The sequence below is a fragment of the Apteryx mantelli genome, chromosome 1 (assembly GCF_036417845.1).
Source record: "Apteryx mantelli isolate bAptMan1 chromosome 1, bAptMan1.hap1, whole genome shotgun sequence".
Taxonomy (NCBI): Eukaryota; Metazoa; Chordata; class Aves; order Apterygiformes; family Apterygidae; genus Apteryx; species Apteryx mantelli.
Window position 1 is genome coordinate 73,136,007 of NC_089978.1, and position 27,841 is coordinate 73,163,847.

The following is a 27,841-nucleotide window of genomic DNA, read 5'->3' on the forward strand; positions in this document are numbered from 1 at the left end:
AGGAGGAGGAGGAGGAGGAGGAGGAGGAGGAGGAGGAGGAGGAGGAGGAGGAGGAGGAGGAGGAGGAGGAGGAGGAGGAGGAGGAGGAGGAGGAGGAGGAGGAGGAGGAGGAGGAGGAGGAGGAGGAGGAGGAGAAATGAACTCAGTTTCTCCAGTCAAAAATACTCTTACCCAAATGGTGTTGCACTTATCCTACCTAAGGGAATGTAATGTAGTCATCTTCCATAAGGTTTCTGATGATAAAATACAGGCCACCACACACTTCGATGCGGGCAGTCACCTCCTCCTGTGGAGTTTGATCCCAGTTGTTCCAAGTGCTGTAAACACACTGGAGCAGCCCCTTCACTGCCTCCTCCCTAGTGAGGGTCCTACCCACCTGACTGCTCTTGCTCTACCAGTTCTTTGCTTTTTTGTTTTATTACTGCGGGCTTTTCATATGAATTCATCCAAATAAGTTTAGTACAAAACTTAAAAATAAGTAACAATGTATGAACTAAGTATTAGTATTTTTTTAATCCACATTCCTGGGGTGAGGGGCTAAAAGAATTATATCCCCAAACTTGAACATTAATCATCCTTTTGGACATCTATGACTGCAAATGTGCTACTTCATTCTGATTTCTGTATTTGTTCTATATGTATAATTAGATATGAGTTACTGCTGCATTTTAGCTGAAATGCTTATTTAGAGAACATCAAATATTAATGCCACACCTTCTTATGCAATAACAATTTAAGAACTTACCTTGTAGTCTGGAATGATATGAGCTCTATTCAGCTGCCAGACTAGTTGACAAGTTCACCACTACCTAGTGGCTAGGATTAGCCTTAACCATGGATAGTGATGTTTGCTTTATTATGTCCTTATCAAATAGAAACAAAGGGTACGCTGAGGATGTTTGCAGCAAGAGAAAATATTTCCTATGAATTGCATGCTACTATACACAAAAGGCTTATCAGATCTTTGCAAAGTCAATTCCTCTCCATCAGTCAATATTTGGAGTATGGGGGAACTGTAATTAGTCTATTTCATCGTTGCTGTTTGAACACAACATTTAAAAGCCATGAACACAGACAGAAGAGTCTGTTCATATCAGTGCAACACAGGAGAATCACTCATGCCAGAATTAAGTCAAAAATGCCCACAAATGTCCTTTTTTTGGAGTTCTTTTCACTCATATCTTAGCAGAAAGTGCTAAAATTCTTTACTTCAACATTTTTACCCTACACAACTGCTCTAATATCAAACTCAGGAAGGAAGGAAAGATCCAAAGAACATTTGTTTCCAAGACAAATATATGGATTGCTTTTTCCTGCATGCCGTCTGGTTGCTTCTTCCTGGATGCAGCACTAGGTTTACAAGGCTGTTTCATGAGCCAACCTTTCTGTAACAGGAGAGCTATGCTGAGACTGCATCTAGAAGATACTGGGCAGCTCTCCCATTTTGCTGAAAGTCTGAACTCCAATTTGTAATGCTAAAACAGCAAGCAGCCATACTGACTCTTTCAACTGTGTGTTGTTCAGTAAGCTTGACATTTATTAGAGCTTTACAGAATTAAGAGGAATACTTTGACTTTTAAATACTCAAGTTTAATTAAAAATCTTTGTTTCTAACCCTCTCTTGTGGGGAACTGCCTCTTTTAAACTGATTGCTTTAAAAATGGTTAAATAGCATCTTGAATACTTATCAGGGTAGTAAGGAAAGCAATTTTGTTGTTGAGAAGTATTAGTTTACAGAATGTTTAGTAAAATACACCAAATGCAGTAACACTGTAGTGCACCTTTGCAGATGTCTTCCCAATTAAATCTTCTCTTTCTGGGATTTTGATTGCACAAAGTCATCCACAAGTACTAATATCTATTCTTGTGGAGTTCCAGTCTATTTATGTGATAGCAAACATTAGTCATAACCTGTACACATCAGCTACATCTTTATCCACCAAGAAAATTTTATGATAAGATCAATTTATTCAACTGTATGTACAGTATATTTGCATATTAATAAATAAGTCTAATATTAAAGTCTCTTCCCCCATATAAAAGTGACTACAGTCTGAACAGACAATCCGACTTTTTTTTTCAAGCACACCTGTGACTGAGGCTATCCTTTCCCACTGAATTTATTACATTAACTGTAAGAGTAGAAACCTAACAGACCAGTGCTTGTTTGTTTAAACCCTGTACAGCAGAGGAGAGGGAAAAAAAATTACTAAAAAGTGCAAAAGCCAACAATTTGTAGAGCAAAGAACAAGTTCATAATGTGATCCCGGGGAAGAGAATCCAGGCCAAAGGAGGACATGCTGCAGCCAACATTATAACCAATGCACATTTTTGTCTTGATAATAAGCTGCACTATGCCAGTCCCGTCATGTAACGTTCCAAGATTTCCAACTCCCATAGATGTCATCTCCACCTCTACAAATTTATCAACACCACATTCAGTGCAAAGTGACATTTCTTAAAATAGCTGTTTGCTTCATCTCCCTAACATTCATCTTTACTGTGAAGAAATGGCTCATCTTCTTTAATTGGTTATTACTATATACAGAAGAGCCTATATTTGCATCACTCCATTTCTGGTAGTGAGTTTTCTCTATCTACATTCACTGGAAAACAAGAAGATAAGTGGCCATATTTCATATTTACTAAAGTCTTCCCATTAACCCAAGGGCTATCTGTTCAACTTGATTTATACCTAAAGTAGCTGCACTTGGTTCTTTTTCCATCCCACTTCCAATGGTGTAAAAGTCATGGGGAACTTGTGGGACCTGGACCATATTTCAAGTCTGATTGCTGGAGCTGGAAGAGCGATGAATCATGTTTGAATTCAGATGTCTGTTTGCAGCACAGTGTGTGTGGACCATACCCCCATTTGGGTATTTCACAAATACAGGCTTGCAGAAAGGATTTTGGCACACCTGACAGACCTTTTTATCCGAAAGAAGAATTGGGGTTCCTTTTTGTTTAACCTAAAAAGAAAAAGAATCCGAACATGAACCTAGCAAGAAAAGGGGGGAAATTAGGAGGCAGTACAAGAAGAGTTAATTGATACCACAGGTATATACTATTTCAACTCTATTAATTGGACAAACCTGGTCAGTGATTGAGGTCATAGGAAAAGACTGTTTGAACTATTTAATTTGAATTCCATTTCCACATTCATACTAGTTTCTTGCTTCCTCCTAAGTACTGGGTTTTGTTGGTGGTGTGTGGTGCATGTGTTGAAACATCGCATGCAACTCAAAACCTGGTGCAGCTTCCCAAACAAGAGCACGTGACAACTCCACAGAAAACTGAGCATTAACACATTCTTATCCCAGACAGATTCTGCAGGTTAAACTGTCATTTGAATTAAATAAATTTAAGAATCCACTGGGAGCTTTAAGCAACAACTCCAGCTAGGAGGAGAAAGCTTCACAAGTGAATTTACCACTTACAAAGGCTATTGGTAAGCTTGAATTTGTGCCAGGTGCTGTGCAAACTTATCTGCAAATTCTGACAAGTCTCAATCCTAGCAAAATGCTAGTTCAAATTTGTTAAAATTTATGCAAGAGCTTTATTAATCTGGAAACCCCAGATTCATTTTCATTCAGTCCAGAAGTATACAAAGTTAGTTCCTATTTTAAGGAACCCTTTTGTGTTATAGGGAAAGTGTAAAATAAAGTTTAAATCAAGCAGTCATAGCAAGAAAAATAATAAATGCAGCAATTAAAACTGCCTGGGACCTAAAGAGACAACTTTGTCCTAATGTTTCAAACATCTTCTGATCACAACCGAGTCCATTTAAACATAAAACTTCGGAATGCCTCCATTAAAAAAACCCTACCTTCTCGTGTTTGTAGATTAAGTTTTCAGCTTGTGCTAATCCAAGTGCAATCTGAGTCATTCTTGTTGTATGAATGCTTTGCCTCACTGCTCCAGCCAGGAATGGGCAGAGGAGCTGCACTGACCAGTTGTCAGGCACCAGCTGCAAAACTAGGGCTGCATCAAATTCAGCAGCATGGTTATTCAAGAGATCCACAGCAGCCATGACTAGTGCACAGTCTGAAGTGCCTGTATTTAGATATACTGACAGCAGCATATGGAAAAGCCTCTGTCTGTACTGCAGACCTCTATTCTCAGAGTTCCATATACAGTATTCTTCAGCAGCATGGAAATCCTTTAACTCATGGACCAGGATATGCAAAGCTTTCTCATGTTCTTCTAGTTTCCCATATAAAATTGCACTTTCCATATGAAGATCTGTGCCCCGGATTTTATCTGTTAAGAGAGAAACAACACAATATTCTGCTCAGTGGAGAACATTACTCCTTTCCCAGAGTCAATGCAAACAAACACCCAGAGCTCAATTCCCATTAACTTCGCAGAGTTTTTGGCAGCTATATAGAGGACAGATATAAAAGTAGAAGGATGCCCAAACATACATAACACATCTCTAACAAAACACCACCACAAAACACAGGAACTGCCCCCCCCGCCCCGCTAAATAACAGGCAACAAAACCAATGTCACTGACATCTTTTAAAATTCTAGCTTGTGAGCCTTGCCCATTTCTGCCCACACTGTTACCACCTATGATAAGCCATAAGACAAAGCTGCAATATTTTTAACCCCTCCTCCTCTCAAAAATAACACACGTTCTGAAAGTCTATAAAAGACTGTAGAGAGCAAACAATACAATCTTAAGAAAAGGACATTACAAATCCTTGATCCAGTCTGGCACTTGTAAAGTTGAAGTGTTAGCAACTGGCAATGCAGATGGCAGAGAATGATGACAAGTTCATTCGGAATTTCAAGATAAAGTAAAAACTCCCTTATTTTAAAAGTGGTAAAGATTTGATATGGCCCTGTGTAAAAGGGTATAGAAAGTCAAAAATTTTCCCCTCAAATATTCTGGTTATCAGGGAGGAATATACTACCATGCATTCATCCCATCTTTATATAAGATAAGAACTTTCACACAAGAAATACTGTATTTTGGAGTACAAGGATTTCAGGAGAATAATCCAGCTTGTAACTCCTACCCTTAAAAACTGGATTAAAAAGAGCAAGAGTCTTAAAAAAAAGAGCAAGAGTTTCAATGACTATTTGTACATTATTTGTCATATGCTGTTTTGCTGACTGGAGAGTGGATGGTAAATATCACTAAGTTATTTTAGTTGCTGCTCAGCCATTTTTCTTTCAGTCAATGACTCTTCCAGAGAAATTCAGAAAAACATTTCATAATTTCATTATAATAACTAGTCATTTCCCTCCCATCCTTTGGGAAGTACATTAAGGCAACAGCCATTATAATCACTGGCCAAGGACTAATTTTAGCTGTTTAACTGTTGCTTGCCTTACACCAAGATGTATATTGTCCTTTTCACAAATAAAAGGCACGCAGATTTTTGCCTACCATAAATCCCAGTTTTCAGGGTTGTGGGGAGAGGCAGCTGTGGACAACAACCAAGACAGATCCACAAGCCCTTGGGAATTAATTCCTTAATGCTTAGCTATAGTTCACTATTTGAGAAACAGACTACTTAACGAAAAACTCTTAACTCTTCCATCTGCAAAGACTGTCACAAGTTACATGCTCATCAAAAAGAAACAGCTATAAAATTTTTTTTATTTGTATGATGATATTTCTTCTAGCTAGCTATAGCATTCTGTGTTTGGTGCAGTGGCAAACATACTACTCTAACTCATGAAATGTGTGAGATCAAAGACAACAGTAACAGATATGCCTTCTCTATTAACTTGCGTATATTTGAAATGAGGATGAGCCTACTGCCCTATATGCCTAGAAACATTGACTCTTAGTTTTCTATCCTTATGAAGACTTTATTCTGCTTTTGGCTGGAACTGATATATAGCATTTATAATAGAGAAAACACATCTTACCCAAAATAAAGTGAATTCTATAAAGATCAGATTTCTGAAGAAGACTGCGTAGTTTAAACAGCAATTCAGTTGTTTCTGTACAATTGTCTGTAGCCACAGATTTTAACTGAAATATTGCTTCCAAATACAAGACAGCTAGATGGGTATGGTACTTCTCCTTCTACAGATAAAAAGGGCAATGTTAGCTCAGTTTACAAAGACAACCTCTTCTCCCCACCAATAGTATTTTGATGAATATTTACATAATTGCACAGAAATGTGTTTTAATTCATTCTCTTAGTTTGTATCAGTCAAAAATCTTTTGTTCATGCAAATTGACAAATTATTCAAGGGAGCATCACAAGACAAGTACTCTGTGTTCTCTACATTTCTATCTTCATTCTATAGATTTTTCTGAAATACAAATATGAAAAAATCTTAGTCCTAAGCCATTCTTCACCTTAAATAAACAAGCTCTATAAGTAGGCTTTCTTGTGCAAAAGTTTTCCTTTCAGGTGTTCAGCTAATGAAAGTCAAAGCAATAAAGCAGATCTCTCTCCTTTGAATACAGGTATAACCCATGCTGTGCCCTCATGTTTATTTCCCTTGTAATATGAGTAATTTCAATCTAATTCATTCTTCTTCATATTCAAGTGTGTTCTTTGACCTCTTCTATTTCTGCAATATATATCAAGTAAGCCACCACAAGTAGACAAGCACTCTGAAAGCGTATCAGTGATTTATGTATTAGCATAATGCTTTTTACATTATTCACTACCACATATTCAGCAAAACAAGTTGATAATTTGATTGTTTGAAACATTCTCACTAAAGCATTCACAATAACCTGCACTTTCTGAAGAAGTCAGTTTAGAATCCAGCCTTTACTAGCAGGTAGAATAGATTTATTTATGCATCCTTTTTGTTAGAATATTCTAAAGACGCTGTTTAAATGGTAGTATTTGTTTGCAAATATTTGTGACATTAGAACCTAGCATTATTACTGGTCACGGTGCCATACACCAGATACTTAAAAATATTTATTACATTATTATATAAACATATTTGAATAAGCAACAGAAGGAAACCATTGATCTAGCATATACATTTCAAGGATGCAAGCTAGGGAACTGGTCATCAGATCTGCTGAGTTCTTTCAACGTTCATTTCTTTGCTTTATTCACAGGTTAAAGTCATTGCTCCTGTGCTTAAAGCATCTCATATCCAAGTCCCAAAATGTTTTGCTTCTTCTGTGTTATGCTTTACATATTGATAAAATACAAGAATATAGTGGTGCTTATGAATAGTGAATACATTTTTTGGACATTCAACTTCTAGAGTGGTTTGGAATTCTGCGACCTAAGAGGTACATGTCTTAATTCTGTTTCCTCTCTGAATCTCTCCAGGACAGAACAACACATATTTACTTATAAAATACTGAATTAGCGACATTAGTGCACTACCACCACAGTGCAACGGGATTAGCAATTTTTCAACCATTTTTCTGTGGCCTTACCAGAGATCGACTTCTTTTTAGCACTATAAATCATTAGTCCTGTTATCTAGTGTGAGAAGCTATTGCACAATAACCTCAGGTGTTCTAGAACAGCAGCTAACACTTAAAAATATATACTCTAGAGATCAATATGCAGTCAATTATGATAGACCAAATACATTCTTATGTTTTATCTTTCCCTATGCACTTTGTAGGTGGCTTATGAAGTTTTGTGTTAATCAACTCCCTATTTAAGGATTTACAGTTCATAAGTAAATGTCATACTGAGTAACAAAGCATTCCAGAGAAACTCTGGCCTAAAAGTCTTAAACCACAGACTGTGATTTAAACCTCACCAGTGAGGCAGAAAAGCATGCAACAGTGACATGGAAGAACTCAGAGGAGGTAAGCAACTGTCTTCCCATCATTTTCAAGTTGAAAAGTTAGTAACAGAATGTAATCTCAGCTCCTGATCTTGTACTTTAATCTCAAAATCACTTCTTCCCTACCTGGAGTGTATCTGAAAGTCTACAAGTTATGCTAATTTCTTCTAGACATTGGCATTTTTCAGATTGTTTATCACAGTTTGCACTCTCAATCCTATGCCTGGTTTTTGGTATTCTTGGAGGACTTACCTCTATTCTTCTTTCCAACACTAGATGTTCTAGATATTTAACAAGTGACTTAGGGTATTTGTTAAGGCGACTGATGATATCATCTGGATTAATGTTTTTTTCCTGCTCTTCCAAAGGCCTTTTAGTGAAAATCTGTACTCCAACCTAGACAGAGTTAATTGCTTTTAGGAAGTCAGTGGCAACCCTTTTATTTTAAATACCTATTTAATAGCATTATCAGATCAGTTAGTACATTACTGAGATACACAACACAAAGCCCCCCACACCAAGATTACACCACTTAGTGGTTACTGTGATTTCACCTATCACCATCTTCATTTCCTCAATTTGTAAACCATATAATTGCCCAGCCTATAAACCTTCTGTTGGGCAAAACTTCTACCAGCATCAAGAAGTAGTGAGCAGATCTGCATAACAGCAGAACAAGATACTTGAGTCTTTTGCAGGAAGGAAGCATAAGTTATAAACCGGAATGTTTACAGCTTTATCTCTTTGTGTATGCCACCACATTTGAGAGACTTCTTTAGTGACAAAAAAACAAAAAAACACACACCCCCACAAGATTTATAAATCTGGTCATTATATGTAATGACTGCATTTTAAATTAATACAAATCAAGCAGTGACAAGTTCTAGCAGCAGACACTCTGCCTGATACAACATAAAGTATTCCATTAGCACTTGGCAGAAAACACTAATGGATATTACAAAATTATATTTTTAATTTTGGTGGAATTATATTAATTCTTGCAGCTATGAGGTGTTCCTTGAACGAAGGCCATTTCATTCTTGAAGGAAGGCTATGTCACTTTCTAGATACCAAGATACTGCCTTTACTGAAATCCTTTTAAAAGGAACAGCAGCAGCAACATAATCCATTAGGTTAACCTTTTTCTTTTTTTTTTAGCTCTAAAAAGTATGATTAATATGAAGAAAAACATGCTGTATCTTTCATTGCTCAGAAAGACTTAAACTGTTTTCGGAAGAAAAAGCGGCAGTTACCACGAGCACAGAGATTCTTAACAGAGGGATTTAAAAGAATTAAGAAACATGGCAGTTTACTTCTGTCAGTCACTATTTAATAGTCATTAAATATTCTTCAAAAATGGTCTGATTAGCTAGCAAGATGATACAAATGTCATTCAACACCCAAACAGTGTTTCAGAGACAAAACTTTATATTTGTGATATTCTGGGAATAAGCACACCAATCACAAACCTCTTCATTTTTCTGTAAAGCCCATTCAGAGTATTTCCACACTAGATCTTGGTCTGAGCAGAATGTAAGGAAGTCCACTATGTATTCATAGAGATCTGAACGTGTAGAGTCTTGAATGTCTCCATTAACTATTTTCACCCATAACTGCAACAAAAATGCACAGAGATTAACGTGTACATAGATATCAGGCTTAAAACACATATTAAGTCTTCCAACTCAAAATTTATATACGCTACTACTACTACACTTAGTATTAGCCACAGATACTTGTGGAATTAGAAAGAGCTTCTAGGAATGCAGATTGTCAGGAATCTCATTGGTCATTAAATTCACACCACCTCTCCATTAGAGGCTTTTCTTGTATATGCCATATTCAGCTATTTCAGAACCCACATCACTGTGGGTTCTCACATTGACAGCAACTGCCAGAACCCTTTGAGAGGAGATACACTAATCGCAAAGGAAGCTTTTGATAAAATTCCTTTGGTGCACAGTCTATTTTTCTTTTGTTTTCTGAATGTGCAAACTTAAAGAAAATGCAAAGTTAATTTAGAATAAACATAATTCTTGCTCTTTAGTTTTGACTGAAGAATTTTAAAAGCACTATGAGAAAGTATTTATTTTTACGTAAATCATAATTGAAATTGAAAGGTGCTACACCTAACAGATCAGTTTAGCAATAAACATAGGTTCCTGAAACAAAGAAAAATACCTTATATGTGACAAAGGTGCATATCTTTACCCCCTTCCCCCCTTTACCACCTTTGTTTTCTTACTGTCTTTTGTTTCTGCCCAGGAAATTACTGCTTACAAGCTGACTTGAATGTATCTGACAGAGTAATTGTGATAACCATATTCTAAAAGTCACACAGTAATGTAAACTACTAAAGGTATTGCATATCTCCCAAGATATACATGCTCTTGATCAGTAAAAAGATTTAATTTTTCTAGATGAAGTTTTTCAGACAGGACTAACAAAGTTACTTAGTTTGCAGTCTACAGACCACTGCTGGTCTTAGTGACTAGTGACATCAGAGGGGGGGGACCCCAAAAGGATTACAAAGCCAGCTGAAACCCACAAATCTTGCCAACCATGTGCACCTGAGCCAGAGTAGGAAGCAACTCCCAACTGCTATCAGTGTCTGCCATGAGATTTTATTACTGCTGTTGTGTGTGTACAGACCAATCAGCATAGAGTATGTTCTGACGTACCCTCCAAAACCATCTTAAATGGTCTTTTGATTATTTTAGTGCTTCTGTACATCTTTAAAGAGTACAAACTTTTGTTCAGAGATGCAGAGTTCTGCCTAGAAAATAGCATAAAAGCATCTGAATAGTTATCTTCAATAAGCTCTTCAGGTTGTTCATACCTAGCATATCAATTTATTCAAGGAAGTCTTAGCATAAGTTCCTCTTTCCTACATATACATATCACCTTTCAAGTAGATAAAATTAGCACTTCAAAGATTTTAATCTCAGAGAGGTAACCTGATATTTTGGGACAATTCACAGACAACACTAAAAGCTTTATTCATTCTAACCTGAAGTGCTGCAGCATCCTGACCATTGTAGTGATACAGGAGACCAAGGGCAAAATACCTGTATATAAAAAAGAAAGTAATAATATTAAAATCTCTAGATCTTTCCTACCAATTTCATTATGGTTCAAATAGCACAGAATATAACAAATAGTTGATTATGGTGGGATTTTTAGGTGATGTATAAATTCTCACATCCACATTTGAACAAGCAACTGTAGGCTCATTTTTACAATCAAAACGGAGTCAGGCAAGGAATAGCTTTCTACTGTGCCATTACAGAGTTCTTTGTATGCTATAATGTTAAAGTTCCATAATAGTTATTCTCATGTAATGATGTTCTATCATTCATATTTATCATAAAGTTTGCCATACAAAGCAAACATACCAAGAGAATTCTATAAAACATCTGAAGAGTGAAACTACTCTAAATCTAATCACAATTAGGACTCTACCACTGTAGTTACTACTACTGCACCACACAGCTTTAAGATAAAGAAATTAAATCCTAGACAGAGGTACTGAGATACTATGTATGACTGGAGTTCATATTTAACACATTTACTTTCTAGCATTTCCTGCTTAATGACTAGCAGCCAATTCTTCACCTGCTGGTATTTCCAAATTGAAGTCATTTGCATTCATCTTAAGCATTATCCTTGTAGTGAATCAGTACAAGCACACTGGAGTTCGCAATTCAAAAGTAAGACTTCTTTCACTGAATAAGCTACCAGCATTTTAAAGCTACTAGTTAGTTAATAGCTTCTACCTGAAGTAGTGCATGTATTAAGGCATCTTTTCATTCAATCCAAGACATCAACAGAAATGTACTACTACTGCATCCACTCTGCTCTCCCATTGTCAGAAGCACAATTGCCTTATTTTTTCAAATCGATTCCAAACCTTTATTTCTGGGTTGGACACTGAGACTTTTGGAGGAAACCTGGTATTTACCAGTGTAGGATAGAATACATTTTCTTCGCTTCAGAGTGTCAGTTAATACCTTCCCCCCATAATCTTTAAACGCTGACAAGTCAAATTGTCTTTTGGACCCAACGTCACAGAAACCACAAGGATTTAAACTTACTGCTCCAGCAGTCAATAGCATTTAAAACAGACAAACATCTTTCCCTCTTGCCTTGAAACTTCAGTATTCAAAAAATTCACTCACTTTTTGTGTTTTTCCAGCCAGGCAGCACTATCTGTTAAAAGACAAAAATTCTCAGAAACTAGCAGATCTAGAAGACTTTCATGATTTGCCTCTGCATACAACTTAAGTAAAGCTGTGTCAATATCTTCCTTGTAGCCATTTGCAACATCAGTGCTGCGGACTTCATTTAAGTAGCTCATGAGGAATCGTTTGCATTTTGTCATCTTCTCCTGGTCCCCTTGTGTCAGCTGGTTTAGGTCAGCATACTCATGCAGAGGGGGATGAGATCGTATAAATGAAGAGGAAGTAGGCAACAGGAAGGGGTAGAGAGAGATCAGCTCCCGGACATCAAGCTGGCCGCTTCTGCAATTACAGTGTCAAACTAGATGAAGCAAAAAAGAAAGAAAAAGTATACATAGGCACAAAAAAATAACATACTGGGAATGCGTGCACATATGCTTAGAGTCAGTAACAAGTTGTCAGCTTCCAAAAGTTACTGCCCTCTACACTGGGGAAAATATCTTTAGAAATGACAAAAAAATCCAGATTTGTTCCATCCAAAATCATTTATCATTCTTTTTCCTCTTGTAGATATTGAGAGCTCTAGAATTAGGAAACTCGATAGCCCTTTGCTTTTAAGTTACTAGTCTGTCAACCCCAGATAAGTAGACAATATGACATCCCACAGCTGTTCAGTGATCTATACAAAAAACAGCTGAACAGCCTTAGTGCAGTTCCTAGGACTGTCCTGGACTTCAATATATTAGGCAAGCTGGTCTTCTGGTTGAGGCAAAGAACTGGATACAGTGAACCCTTTCAGGCAAACCACAAAGATTGTGTAAGTAATTCTGTAGAAAACAGAAGCTTTCTTCAGAAAACTGAAGCTTTCAGAATATTTGAGATGATGAAAGAATTTTCCCCAACCCTGAAATGCACCAAATTTCTCCTTCAGCTCACTTAAGAAGATTCTGAATAGGAGCTGTGGATATTGATTATGCATCCACCTAACCAGTAAGCAGGAGTCTATCATACAGACATAGGTGTCAGGTATATACTGATGTCAGATATTACAGAGTGGCTTTTCCCTTCACATGAGAATGGCATCTGTATTTTATCTAAGAAAAAGTTGGTACCTATATTACAGAAAACACTCTTAGCTCGAATTGAAGAAACTCCTCAAGCATTTGTAGAGTGCTGTTTGGGACAGAAAACCAGAACTGATACACACCTTGATTCTTTCAGGGTACCTAAGGAGGCATGCAACATTTTCTGACTTGCATTCTACAATACCAGTCTCTCGGCTTGAATATAGGCAAGTTCAAACTACCAGCATTCATGTGAAGTAGATCCAAATGCTGTAAGCCTTATAAACAGCACTAAATTCAAAAGCGTATATGAAGTCAGTCTTACTGATGGGATGAGTGTACTTGCTCCATTTTATTTTCTGCTTTCTAAGCTTATTCACCACTTATTGTCCCTGTCCAAGAGAATCCAAGTACAGGCCTAAAAGAGCAGAATGAATAAGGCAACAATTCATAATACTTTCCCCACTTCTGTTCTGTCTTTCATTGTGTAGATGTCACTAGAACACTAATTTAATTAAGCTGATCAAATATAGTTACCGAAAATTTATCAGCCAGCCTGCCTGAATGTCATCTTTACCTTGGCCTCCTTGCACTGCTCTACATGATTTCACTCATCTGCAGAAGATTCTTTGCACATGGCAAGTAACTAGTTTTCACAGCTAAAGTGACTACTTCTCCTGGCCTTGCCTCCTAAGAACAGCAAGAAATCAGGATTTAGGTTTCACTTCACTGGGAATTTGACTATTCAGAATTCATCTTTAAAGAGAATTTCTGAAATGCAGAAGATATGGTTGCTGAAAAAGCTCAAAATGAACAGAAAGCTCTATAAAAGAAACCCTAGTTAGTTACTATTTTTTGGAAATTAAATTTAAAAAAAGTTTTATCCATCCAATGATCCACAACCTCAGAAAGACTTTTCCCTCCACAACCGTTACTGGAAAGGATTCCAAAAGAAAACAAGTTATAGGCTACTGAAGTAGGTGAAGTAGGAAGATTTTTACTTTCTGCAAGCAATAAAGTATGGAAGATCCTAACAAATGGGTTTATCCCTTCTCTATAATTCTAAAATAATTAAAGCAACGAGGCAAGCCCTGAACTATTAACTTCTTGCCAGAGAAGTATTTCCAAAACTATCCAGAAAATATGAGCCTGGTTTAAAAACAAAAACCCCATAAAAAACATGGCAACAACTATTTAAAATTTTTTAAAATAATGTTTGAGACAGTAAAAATCATCCTTTGGCTACTAAAGCTGTATCAGAAGAACGTGGGTGACAGGAGCAACAGCAAGAAATTTAAAAGCATTAAGTATCCTGTTCCACAACCTAGGGACTGCCAGGGACTTCAAAGCATGGAAACAGCAAAATGAATGATAGCCAACTGCAACAGAAAAATCTGAAAATGGGAAACCTTCCTATGAAAAGTGTTTTGAATAGCAAATTTTTCTGATCTACACACACAGCTTCTACTGTCTAAAAAATCCCCTACACTAGAAAGGTCAGCCGCTAATAAAGATAAAGCGTATGCCTACTACGCATATTTCTACAGTTGAAGTGTCCTCTGAATCCCTCTTTTCAGACTTCATGTTCTGTTTCAAAATTCATAGATTCACATTATGACGGAACTCAGATAGAAAGGAATTTTTAAGAGGCAAAACAACCAAGAAACATCAGGTTCTGTCAGTGGCATAACCTCATGGTTCAAACAGCATTTGGGCTTTCAGTATTAACTTATTACAGTAATCTAACTGCAGCTCTGGCTAGGCCAACTACTCTGTGAAAGTTTAAAAGGCTTGAGGATCACCAGAAAATAAAATGTATTATGCAAGATGCATTACACTAGTAAGTTAACCCTGTTTAAAGAAAGATGTATTTTCTTCAACAAGGTTCTTCACTGATTTATTTTAGACCAAAAGCCAGTCCATAACTAAAATAACAGTCTACTCAATCTGTAGAAATCCAAGCATGATCATTTCTTCCCTCACTAGCTACACCACCAAGTATTCAGAGATGGCCTAAGGTAGGATGGAGAACATGACCATGCAGATGGATGAAAAAGTTAAAAATGTGATATTTAACATGACCTATTTAACAATTTTAAAACATTTTTCAACTTTTACAGAAGCTGAGATTCTGCATCCTTTCTAGATAAGGACCTAGTCAGTTACTTCACCTCTGAACTTCATAAATTTTTGGTGTTAATGACCATCTGCTTCTAAGAGCAGAATCAAAACTAGGTTCCAATTCAGGCCAGGCCAGACCAGGTCTTGGGCTGTGAATCACCAGTGCTTCTTTCAGCAGGTCTGACTCAAGCTCAGACAGTACAGTTTTGTTCCCCCCAGAGCAATGGCAATCAGCAGTCAAATAGCCTTCTAAAAGCAAAGTATTATTCAGAACAAATTTCTAAGAAAAATACTAAATACTACACAATGACCCCATTTGCATGGATGATGAACTTTAGGTTTACGGCCCCTGGGATCTGGGGATCCCCTTTGGCTTAGGCTTTTTCCACTGCACCTGGAGAAAATAGTTTAAGAAACATTACAAATTACCTCAATTCCTTTGAAAAAACATGAGAGTTTTCAGCTTCTGTTATCTCAGCTTTAGCAAAATATAGATGGCAACTTAAAGAATAAAAAACAGGTTCTTAATGTTGACAGTTTGATCTGTCTTCAGTGGAAATTTCCATTTGAGAAATTCTGCATTAGGTCTTTTCTGGCTTCATGTGTACAAATAATGTAACAGGCAAAGTCTACAAACCTTGGGAAGATTTAGGTCCAAATTAAGATCCCTTAAATTTACAGACATCAGAGATTTAAATAGAGCCTGTACAACGAATATCTAGATGTTTTGGCTGTTTTGCCTTGATCCCCACTGGCTGTAATGGAAGCTTATACTCTTAAATCATATTTAAGATTTAAATCTCACACTGAGTCCTGCTTCTCATGTCTCCAGCTATAAATGCCAGGTCTACATGAGGATGGATAGGACAGCGACTGTTTTTAACCTCACCAGCATAGGAGAGACTTTAGCTATAGTTGTCTCTATATCCCTTCCCCAGTGAGATAACACTGCAAAAAGAAGGAGTTAACACTTTGATTTGTCAGAAACACCAACAATATTTAGAAAAGTTCCAGTATCCAATTTGTCAGACTGTAAGCAGCATCTAACCAGTGAAAGGATGCAACTGAATACTGGAGACAAATTTTCATTGTGACAGCTATCAACACTTCAGCAAAATATCTAGAATTCAGCGAAAGGCCCACTAAACGGAAATGTTTGGTCTAACTCCATGCAAGCCTCCAAATGATAGAGATATGAAATAACAAAATTTATAAGTAATAACAGACGTTTATCTGTCAGGTCAAGTAAGTCCCACTGTGACAGCTCACTCAGTTTACGGTTAACTGACCCAGCTGAAGAAAATAACTTCTGCTTTATTTGTTGAACTATTTGAGTTTCAGTACAGCTACCACTTCCTTCCTTCTCCTCAACATTCTTCAGTAGTCATAAGTAAAAGCATAACCCAAAGTAGAAAAGTATTCCTCCTCTTTCTGTACTTAACTATGAAATTAAGCATCAGATACAACTGCATCTTGATAAGGTTACCTAAAACGGGTTACTGAAGGAAAAAAGCAAGGCTTTCAGTCCAATGTAATTATTTTGCCTGTTAGTCTATAACCAATAGGTGATTTCTGAGGAATGAGTCAATCTCAATTTAAATTTGGCCAGAAGTAGCTCCATGTCACACCAAATTCCCAGAGGTACTGCTTTCACTTTGTTTCATTGTTAGTTCCACCTTTCTCTTAAATAAATACCACATTTTCCTTTGGCACTTTAAGACAGCAGTTATTTTTGACTAACTCTAGCTTGAAATATCTGCAAAGCAACACATGGAGATGGGAGGAAGTGGTTGCATGGACCACCATTATCTTACTGATGCTTGGAGGAAAAATGGGTAAGTCTAAAATGAACAAGGCTGAGTGTGTTGGGGCATAACCAGATACTTTTTGAATTGGGTGTGATAGCCAGGGCTGAAAAATCAGAGGCCCTGGATTCCATAAGGAATTTTTCAGTCACCCAAATACTCCAAATAGCCTGCATATGGCTGGCCAGAAGGGATATTCACCTTTACTTTCTCCCTCAAAGGGTTCAGCAGATCACGAAAAAGTTTTCTGCTTTGCTGTTGCAGGTTTTGTAGGAAGAAAACACCCTGGGATGACAATTCAGCACCAAGATTCATAGTTGGACAGAGTTTTCTTGTGAAACATTTTATTTTACAGAGGAGTTCCCAAAGTCCTGCTCCTTAAAGCTGATTCCTGATGGGCTGCTAGCTGGATGGGGGCTGCACAATCAATCAAGGCCAGTCCAACCGATCCATCTCCCCTCCATACATTTCCCCCTTTATGCTGCCTTTAAAAGAAGATCCTCAACCAACTACCAGTAAGGCAGGGCTACATGCAAGGGCTTTTTAGGAATTTTGTACAGTAAGGGATTCTGTACTATAAAGCTTTTACTTTTACTTCAGCTATACAACACAGCAGTGACTTAGTGTAGTGTCTGCAAGACCTACAAGGAGTAAGGAAGATTGCAGTTTGCTCACTAAAGCCAAAAATTGTGTGACAAAGAAAGAGGTTGTGAACAAAAACTGCTGCTAAATGCTGTTCAGGCCTATCCTGTCATTTCCTAATCTCTACTCCCTGTGCATTGCTCATTAAAGCCCTGTGTTTCCCATTATCCTGATGTGCTTGAGGTAAAAATGGAGAATTCCCTCTCCAATAGTAACATTTCCCACAGCTTTACTTTCCTTGACATTATCTCCATCAATCCAAGGTCAATTTTTACTATACTGCAGGCCTACAAGCCTACTACATACAAAAAAATCGTCTAACCTTAGCAGTCCTTTTTTATAGATTCTGAACTAATGTGAAATGAATTTCAGCAGATAACAAGAAGAGTTCTTTTATGTGGCCAGCATGGATTACACTAAATCTGAACTGCCCCATGTCACAGAATGATGCACTGCTAGCAGAAGTAAAATTGTCAGGTAAAACAAAGACAACAAGCAGCATTTTTGACTGTTTTTATGGAGTCAAAGTGAAATACCAAGATCGATTTGTGAACAAAGTCAGCTATCTTCTGGAAAAGGTCTAGCTGAACAAGTGTTAAAACAAATTCAGTGTCTACATCCTCAAAAAAGTTAGTCAGTACAATTGCATGAACAGTATTTAAATTGTAATTTTTTCTTAGGAAACACATACTTAGAAGAAACCAGGCAGTGTTTATAATATAAATCACAGCACAGGCTCAATAATAAAGCCCTGACCTTTATAGGCATCAAGTCAACAAATCTCCACAGAGACAACAATCAGATTACAGGAATACAGCCTTAATGCTATGGTATGTTAGCATACAAAAAAATCACTTGCATTAACTCTTCAATTATAACACTGTCTCAATGTCACTCTGCTTTTCTCTCAACAAAAACATTTGATCACAGTGATCTCGCATCCACATCAAACAACATTCTAGTCACTAAGCATTTTAAAAGCAAGTACACTAACTCCTTACTTAAAGAGGATTAGTAAATTTCTGGTCACACAATTACCTGAAGAGCTCTTTTGCTTCAAGGAACTGAAGCTGTGCAAACTGAATAAAACCTGCTTGCTGCAGGATACGTTTGTACATTACCTATGGAAGAGAAGAGGAAAAAAAGAAAAAAGTTTATTCTATTTATAGGGAGTTATCTACATGGTACTAGTCATTACTGCAATAACTATCTGACAAAAAAAACCCATCAAATACAGGATCTTCAGCCAGGTCTATCAAGTTACATGCAAAATAAAGCCTTGAACCTCTACATTATAAATTTTATGTACCTGAAAATATTTTGAATTTGCTGCCCACATTACATTTCTCACACAAAAAGTTTGTGAACACAACATTGTTCAGGAGTACTTACTAAAAGTGAACTCAAAAAATAGCAAGTTTAAGTTTTCTTATTCAAAGGATGACTTATCATCTGATATCAGTCTGCCTTTCCTTGAGTTTTTGCTCATGGTACTTGCAAATGTAAAGGCCAGTGGTTATCTTTGAAGATCCCCGTAATGGAGCAGGCACTTTTTTTTTTTTTTTTTTTTTTTTTTAATTCAAGGGTCCCAGTTGACCATACACAGCCAACAGTGTCCCCTCCTCACCTCAGTTTTCCAATAACCTTGCTGCTGATTCTCATAGCCTCATCCCCTGTTGATGATAATACTTCTGACTTTCTGCCAGTAATTTTTAAAAATGCAAATACTTCTAAAGCAGTTGAGTTTATCCAATCTGCAGTACATTATGCAATGTACACAAAAAAAGGTTAAAGAAAAGCACAAGTAAACTATAAGAAAAGCAATGTGTTACAAATTTTTGCTGCTAAGATCACAGAGAGATAAAAAAAGTTTACAAAAAGAATTTAGCACAGAGAAAAATCTACTTTACATGCTAGGTATTTAAGCTGAACACTGAATTGGTAGCCACCAGATGAAATGTGCCCTTGTGCCCCAAAATATTTCCAATGACAAAAGAGAATTATTAAAAGTAAGGAATGTAAACTGTCATCTGGAAAGCATCCACTGTTTGTGACTCTCTGGCTCTGCATTTTCCAAACACAGCTAGTTATACCCAAATACCTTCAGTTTTCCCCACCAACTTTCTCATGAACATACAGTTTAATGTCTAACAGAGGACTGACTGAGTGCTGTTGTTAATAAGAGGCCTCCATTTTCAGTAAGAATATCCAGGGAAATTGTAATACATTAAGCAACATATTTCAAGCAGGAATTGCTAAGAAGTGAGAGACCTCAAGTAGGGTACACTAATACTCCAATCGGTGATTTTTCATCTTGATTAAAGTTTGTAAATTACCAAAAGGAAAGTTTGGCCTAAGTCCATTTAGACTATGTTTTACTAACAGATTATCCTAAAAAAATATTTAATTTTGATCTTAGAAAGCCACTGAAACCTATTGATTTGCGAGGTTGCAGGGTTTTTCTTACCTCCCAGGGTACCAGGGTAGAGGACAGAAGGGGAAACAGAGGGAAATGTTATCTGGCACATTTTTTCAGACAAACAAAACAATAAAAATAAGTAATTCACTGCATCTTTATATTAATTTTACTATGCATTGTGTCCAACTGAGGATGCAGATTTAGGACTAAAGCCCTAAGGATGCAGACTGAAATCTTTTATAAGCATCCTGTGGCACCAGAAATCTTCAAAATCTGGCCTCACACTTTCCAGGGAGGGTTAAAGAACAATTTCTCACCCTGCTAGGGAAACTAATATCAAAAGTAATTTCTTGAAGTCTGTTTTCAAACTTTGGAATAGAGTGACCACTAGTATTTACACATTTAGGGAAACAGAGTACTGGCATTATGTTTGAATCTACCTGAAGTTATTCCCTTAATTGTACAGATTAGTCTGTACAGCAATCTTCTCAATTAAAAGTTTAAGAGGACATTGATCATGCAAGCATAGAGCTAAGAGATAAGTTTTAAATTTAAACTTATTATTGAGTGATACTCACTTTTATCTACAATTTGGACTTATCTGCACTTGTCTCAAAGTTGTGCAAAGCTCCCTCCCCCCCCTCCAATGTCTACAGATATTTTCCCAATTTTTGAAAGATACACCAATAGGACAGGGAGTAGTTAGCTTGATTTTTAGCCAAGATACACATCAGACATCAAGATGTCCCATGATATGGATTTTGCAAGCTACAGGGGAAAATTCTACAATCTCCTTTCCCAGAGGTTTTTAAGAACGAGCCTAGATTATTCAAGAACAATATCCAGTTAATTTTTTTGAGGGGATAGGGGGAAAATAACAAACAAAAAAAACAACCTTTTTGAGTTCTTCCAGACCTGTTAGCTGCAATATTGTAAGGTTTTTTTTTTTTTTAAAGATACTAAGTTAGAACCAGTTTAAAATTCAACACAAATTCCTCTTTCCTTGTTTGAAGAAAGGCTTTAGGACTTGAAGTGCTCTAAGAGAATTCTACATTGTTGGTTGAATTCACAAGGGGAAAAAACTACTGAGAACAAAGAAATCTAGTTACAAAAACATTTAAGATTTAACTGAAAAGCAGTATTTGAAAAAGCTCTAGTAAATAGAAAGGTTATTACTAAAGCTGCAGTAGCCATAGTGAAGCTTTATTTCTCTCAATTACTAGAAAAATCCTTACTAGAATGGTCAAAATTACCACAGAGATCGCCAGAACAGATTTTTCTGGAAAGTTACTTCAACCTTTGGCCTGGTTTGTGTGTAGTTAATACATTTCTTTGAAACTAGATAAAATGAGAGGCAAAAAAGAGATACCTATGCAAGATGTGTGCCAATCTAACCAAGGTCTTCACTACCAACCACCATGATTTCTGCAAACTTCAGCTGTCCTGAAAAATTAATGAATACGTAGTGTTCAGTCATTTCATGGTAGCATGGTAGAAAGGCCTTTGCTATTCCTCTACCAAAAATGATATCCTTGCACCACTTTGGCTTAGCATTTTTTACCTAGCAATATTTCTTGATTCTCAAGGACAAAAGAATTCTCATATAATGCAGCAGAGAAGTTTGCAGTCTGCAGGACTCTGGGCTAAATAAGAGGTCTGGGCTACTAATGTATGACCTGCTTCTTTCCAATAACTAAAACATTGACTATACACACAATTCAGGCATTGCAGTACCCTAAACTTTCAATCCCACTGCCATTCTGAATTATCAGCATAAATTATATATTTTGAAGGAGGAAGGGAGGGAACGTTCATCCACACAATGACAACGTAGTATTAAACTGTAGCAAAAAGCCTACTTCCTCAAGAAGTCTGTCTTACAATGTCATGATTGAGTTCAAGGCACACATAAGACAGCAAAAGCCATACCAAACTGGGGAGATTAAACGAGCATGCGGAAAAAAGGGGTGCTATGCTATATGTACCACGCAACTACCATCACTTTTCTGCTTGGATAAGTTATAGCTGCTGGATCAAGTAGCTTAATTCTATACCTTTGTCTCCCTGCCCCTGCTAGTATAAAATGGCCCAATAAGACCTTGAAAGCATAAACTACTCGGGAATCAGCAAAGCAGCTCAACTAGGCTTGCAAAATAGATACCTATCCTATTAGATAGGACGGAATGACTATTGTTATGCTACAGAAATGTTACCAAAGATGTATTTAAGGCATGTAATTTTGCTGTGCTCCATCAGATTCGTACTATGTGAGACTACAGTTAAAGTTTGATGTGCTTCAAACAAATCTGTATTGAGAGCGTTAAGTGTCAGAGACACCAGAAAGCAAGCTTAACATATTACATTTGCAACTGCTGATGTGCTCTGAAAATTGGACTAACTTCTCAACAGTTAAGCCAAGTTCCATCTTCTTAATACGAATCAGAGGAAGACTCCATTTTAAGGTGGGTCATATTAGTCTGTAAATACTGCTCAGAGCTACAACAGGTTTTCTGCTTGTAAGTAAAATGTTTTCTGTTTTTCAGCTGTAGCATAGACCTAAAGTAACTGAACGCCCTTAAGAGCGCTTATCTGAAAAAGCAACTTAAAGTCAGCAAGAACTTACAATATTCTAGAAAACAGCAATTGCAGAAGTGCAGGTAAGACATTCAGTACACAACAAGATATGTATGGTAACTTATGCTAAAGATGGTAAAATCCTAAAATCAGGAAAACGTCAGAGGAAGATGTTTCACATAATCTATTTCAGATAATGAACTGCAGTTAAATCTGCAGTAAAACAAAGACATTTCCCACACTTAAACCAAATAAACTGAGGAGAAAGAATTTGAAGAGTTAGAGGTCCTCACGCAGATAAAACACACTGATTAGATCATGCATTCTGTCCTCACAGCAGGAGTTTTGGTTTGCTTCTTTAAATAGGTTGCAAAGGAAAAGCTGAAAGTGAAGATGCAAAGCAAAACACACTGGAGACAGTACTCTATTTGCTGAAATATTTTTCAGCTTCAAGTATTTCCAGAGAGTTGTACCTTACCAAAAGGTTGGAAACTTTTTTGGCCAGGCCTTTTCCTTCCAACAGCCTCCCAGCCATTCATTCAACGGAAGAGTTAAAGGATCAAAATTAAATCTAATACAAATTTCATGTCTTCTTTTCAAGGGCATTTACCTAACTTGAAATGCTAAGGCAATTACAAACTTAAAAGGTAAAAATAATAGCCTGAAAGGCTAAACGCATTTTCTACTTTATTTGGACCACTGCAATTCTCCTCTAGATTCCACAATCATATTCAAAACATCATCTGCTTCCTAAGCAAACTGGAAATAATGCAACAGATGCTATTTTAATGGGATCAAATTCTCCAAACCATCAAAAAAGATTAACATTTCATCTGAATACAGATACATTTCTGCAGGTTACAGATCAATTTTTGCTTTTACAAATGGAAAGAAAAATCAAATGTTCATTCACATACTTGGTCTTTAAAATTTACTTTCTAAAACATAGCTCAAGAATAAACTGATTTCTTTATATTACAGAAGCTTCATGCTACCTTTTCCAAGTTTGAAAATCTAAAAGACAGATAGGAACAAATACAATAGGATGTTTTGTAATATAAACCAGAGGTAGAAGGAAAGGCATACAAACCTCTAATCTAACACTAATAAAACAGCTACTAAGATACCTTGCCACATAAAAATCTTAAATATTCAGTTACACACAAGTATGACTTTGCTTTAGTTTTCACATCACTTGACCTCAGAGTTGTAATACTGTGGAGTTTATGACACAGTGAGAATCTCTGAGAAAAAGTTAAAAATAAAATGCTGACTAGAAATAAAGTACACTTCTTTTAACAACAATATCAGTTAACAGCTGAACCTCCTACTAGGCATTGTAGTGGCTTTGCTATCACTAATTTCTGAGTTTTGTTTTTGTTCAATTTTTTTCAAGTTATATACTGGGGGGTGGGGGGACAGGTAAAATCAGCAAGGCACACTTAGCACTGCCAACACATCACAACCTTTTACAAGCACAAATCAATTTAACAGCACATCCTTTTCCTAAGGCTGAAAGGATAAGACACTAATGGAGCAAAGCAAACTCCTCCCCCACCCTCTCCAGGCAGTTGACCATTGGTAGTCAAATCAGCCCCGCTGTGAAACTTACATTTTCCATGAAAATTAAAAGAAGAACAGACCTGAAACTTCTCTTTTGGAATATTCCTTCGAGCTCCTTTTGCTAAAACAAGGGCTTCTTCCACTCTGTGGCTAGCTAGAAGATCCTGAATCTGTTTTTCCAAAGGTAGTGGCACCAAGATATATACACCCTTATTAGTAGCAACAATTACCTTGCCTGGACAGAGCAAACAAATATCAGTTTATATTCTCCACAGAAGAAACACATTACAGTAATAAGTTTTAAGATTTACCAGTTAAGATACAAGAACCTAAAAGCTGTTAAAGTTCCAAAACTGATCTTTGTTATCAGTCACTAGATGTTATAAATTATCTGTAAATTGCCCCTCAAAGAAATACAAAGATAATGGGAAATTCATTTATTTCCAGCAGATTTTTCCCCTCTCTCAGTAAGTGACACTAATCTCTTATGATTAGCCAAGTTGCATAGGTCACCACTATACAACTGCACTCCAGAAAAGAGGGACTTATGAACCGCCAGGCTATTTCTTTGGGTTTGTGTTAGAAACATGTAAGCTGCACATCAAAAACAGTAACACAGTTTACAGCACATATAGTTTGCAGCTCTCCTGGAAAAAAAAAGCTATGCATTGTATTCCACACTTAACAGTCCATAATTGAAGGGCAGCCCATTCCCTTTTAGATTTCTAACACAGGAATTTTAGGAAGAAATTTAAAATAACAATTTTTAAGATGTTAAAACTTTGACAAGAGATCCAAAGGACAAACACCTGTAGTTCTCATTTGCTGATATATAGCATCAATTTAATGTTGCTCCTTTGAAAGAAAATAATTAAGTTACAGGAAAAAGCTATAATCCCACAGACATCTTGGACAACTAAATTGTCACATTTAATGAGCATACATCATCTTAAGCACAGAGTTTTGGAAGACTGAATTTTGCCTACCATAGCCTGCAGGAACCTAATTCTGAAAGCATTTACAATGAAAGTTTCAATGGTTAGCATGTTTGGCAGGTATTTTGGCTTTTTAAAAGACAAATCAAGAAAAGACTGTGCCCACATTAATATCCGTGCCTTTTGTTCCAGAGTTATTGATGCAAAAAAGTGTCCTTCTTAATACCTTCAAAGTCCTGTAGAATGTGACCTTCTTTAAAAGGTAGGGTTTGCTTTTGCTGCTGGTCCAGCATGCTGTGCACTGTAATGAACTCATCATCTAGAGCAACCACGTAAGGAAAACACAAGGCTGCTCCAATCACGTTCTCCGACCAGTGCACAGGGGCACGCTGTGAAATGCCATCTACAGTTGCAAACATGCCTACAGATAAAAAAGAACAAAAGAAAGAAAAAGCCTGAGACTTACGCTAGTTCAAGACAGTTGTTTTCCCAGTACTGAGCACTGGTATAAGGGACTAGAAATAACAAGTCTCAAAAGAACACATACAGTATTAGAGGGCATAACGGCAGGGCATCAAACCTTACAAGTCACTGGATCTTAAAGACATGCTAGTTAGTTCAGTTCAAGTTTTTGGTTTTTTTTTTATCCTTCACACCACAGAGAGGGACAACACCAAAGAGTGAAAAGAAAATAATGAAATAATACTGGAAAAAAACCTCAAGAATTATTCAAGTCCAGTAAGTTTATCAGCCTTTTTTTTTTTTTTTGTTAAAGAATTATGCCAGGTAGTTTGAATTCACTTTAAAACACAAAGTATTTAGTGAGACAGTACATTTAAACACCATTCTAGTAAGAGCTGCAGACATGCACTGCCTGACCTATCTGGCAATATAGACACATTTGTTTCTTGTAGTGTTAAATGCCTCAAGAAGGTTTTAGTCTATAAACAAGCATTTACCTATACTTCTTGACTTTTGCCATAGCAAATTTTTCATAGAATGAGAGCCCTTTTTCTTTGGAAGAGTCACTTCCTGCAAGGCATTAGCATTTCAATCATTTGCAAAAAATTCAGAGGTTGTGTGTAAAGACTTAACATCCCAATGATACCTACACTGAGTACTGTAACAACAGAATCACTTTCAATCTAGCACCTTCAGTTAACTTGTGGTTTCTCTGCTACACTATCTTTCCGCCTGTCTATTCACTCCTCCCTCCAAGCGACTGCTTAATAAAAGTTTTATTTGCTTCTGGACTATATAACATTGCTTATATTTACAGTATTTGGTATTCCCCATTTTTGCTTCATGAGACTTTTTTTATCATCAATTCAAGAGAAACTCCAGTTTGAGTTTTCAGGCATAGTTCAGAAATTCTTTGCCAGCTGAGGCATACTGAAGCATAACAAACTGTTTTAAACATGAATGCATACCACTTAAAATCAATGTTTTCAATGTTTTCCATTAAAAAAAGTCTACACTAGTTGGAAATTTGTCTTGGGCAGGAAAGGTCCACTTGAAAGCCAGCAGAATAATTCTGAACTCTAAAGGACAGAGGAGATTAAAAGATTATTTATTCAATTTACAAGAGCTCTTCCAAATTGAGAACGAGGTTAGAGTAGCTGGGTAAGAGGACCATCTTGGAGAAAGGAAACCAGAGGATTGCAGATTTTTACAGAGCTATGGAGTAGAAAACTAAGCTTCTAGACCCTTTAAAGCAGCTCCGAAGTGATCAGCCCTTTCCCTTGACCAAGGGTACAACACAGAATTATGTTTTTGCATCTGACTATTAGCTTAAAAAGCTGATCACTCTAGAGGAAACAGTAAATAATGTTTTATCAGTGCATCTTGCAGAAAATACTGCTTTACCATAAAACATAATTCCAATTTGCTCTATAGGTCTTGACATTCTTACAGATCAGAAGTGGAAGTTTATGCAAGGCAGACTGCACTATCCATTTTGATGCCTTCCAGTTGTAATCCTGTACAACAATCCCATTTCAAAAAGTGGAAGAAAACTTTTAATAAAAACATAGTAATCAGCAGTAAACCCAGGACTAGCTATATAAGTTGTTAAACTTTTCCATTTAACTGACTTATTCTGTGAATAAAAAACTAAAACAAACTGAAATTAAGTACATGTGGCTATATTTTTTTTTTAGTTACAGAGCTTTTAGAGATAATTCAGAAAACTCCTTTATGGATTGGAAGTGTAAGCATAGCAACGCACAGTACTATTTCAAGTCAGTGTCTGTCTAAATCCCTCTGCCCTCAGTAGCAGGGGCTTCTGTGATAGAACGATGCATTTCTCCTCGTCTTTAACTCTTGTCTAAGGATAATAAACATTGACAACTACAATCAGAAATCATAGCCTTTTTACAGTACAAGAATGTATTTGAGGGAACTAAGATGAAGCCACCAGTCAATTTCACATTAAAAAAAGAATAAGCTATCTGAAGGTTACAAGAGTTACTCCAGACACAACCACACCATTTTCAGCACCAAAACAGAGATCTAAAAATTAATGGAATCATAGAATCAAAGAAGAATTTAGGCTGGAAGGTTCTTCTGGAGGTCATCTGGTCCAGTCACCCACACTCAAATCAGAACCAACTTTAGCTCAGGTAATTTGGGGCTTTGACCAAAAGAGTACCGTATTATCACACTATAGTGTTCCCCCCACCCTTAAGGGGGGTTTTTTGTTTGTTTGTTAAGTTTACTTTTTTAAAAAAGCAATATGAAAGCTTATGGATACCATAAAAGTTGACAGCATGAGAAACAGTAAAGTAGATGAAAACAG

General features: G+C 36.7%; 1 protein-coding gene across 12 annotated transcripts in view; it reads right to left on the bottom strand.

The window, feature by feature from the left end:
- The window catches only part of TGFBRAP1 (transforming growth factor beta receptor associated protein 1), a 68,741-nt gene that overhangs the window by 9,748 nt on the left and 31,152 nt on the right, over positions 1-27,841 (bottom strand). For 6 of the 12 annotated variants that reach the window (XM_067294912.1, XM_067294907.1, XM_067294915.1 and 3 more), the window contains exons 3-13: positions 25,271-25,465; positions 24,190-24,344; positions 18,592-18,674; positions 11,922-12,263; positions 10,754-10,811; positions 9,213-9,356; positions 7,996-8,139; positions 5,887-6,046; positions 3,827-4,260; positions 2,696-2,969; positions 746-1,879 (exon numbers count right to left, since the gene is read on the bottom strand). In XM_067294912.1, the coding sequence (XP_067151013.1) occupies positions 2,781-2,969; positions 3,827-4,260; positions 5,887-6,046; positions 7,996-8,139; positions 9,213-9,356; positions 10,754-10,811; positions 11,922-12,263; positions 18,592-18,674; positions 24,190-24,344; positions 25,271-25,465 (1,904 nt within the window). In that variant the 3' untranslated portion in view covers positions 746-1,879; positions 2,696-2,780. Of the gene's footprint in view, positions 1-745; positions 1,880-2,695; positions 2,999-3,826; positions 4,261-5,886; positions 6,047-7,995; positions 8,140-9,212; positions 9,357-10,753; positions 10,812-11,921; positions 12,264-18,591; positions 18,675-24,189; positions 24,345-25,270; positions 25,466-27,841 lie in introns of those variants that run through there. The other 6 variants (XM_067294927.1, XM_067294933.1, XM_067294898.1 and 3 more) reach the window with 5 other exon arrangements.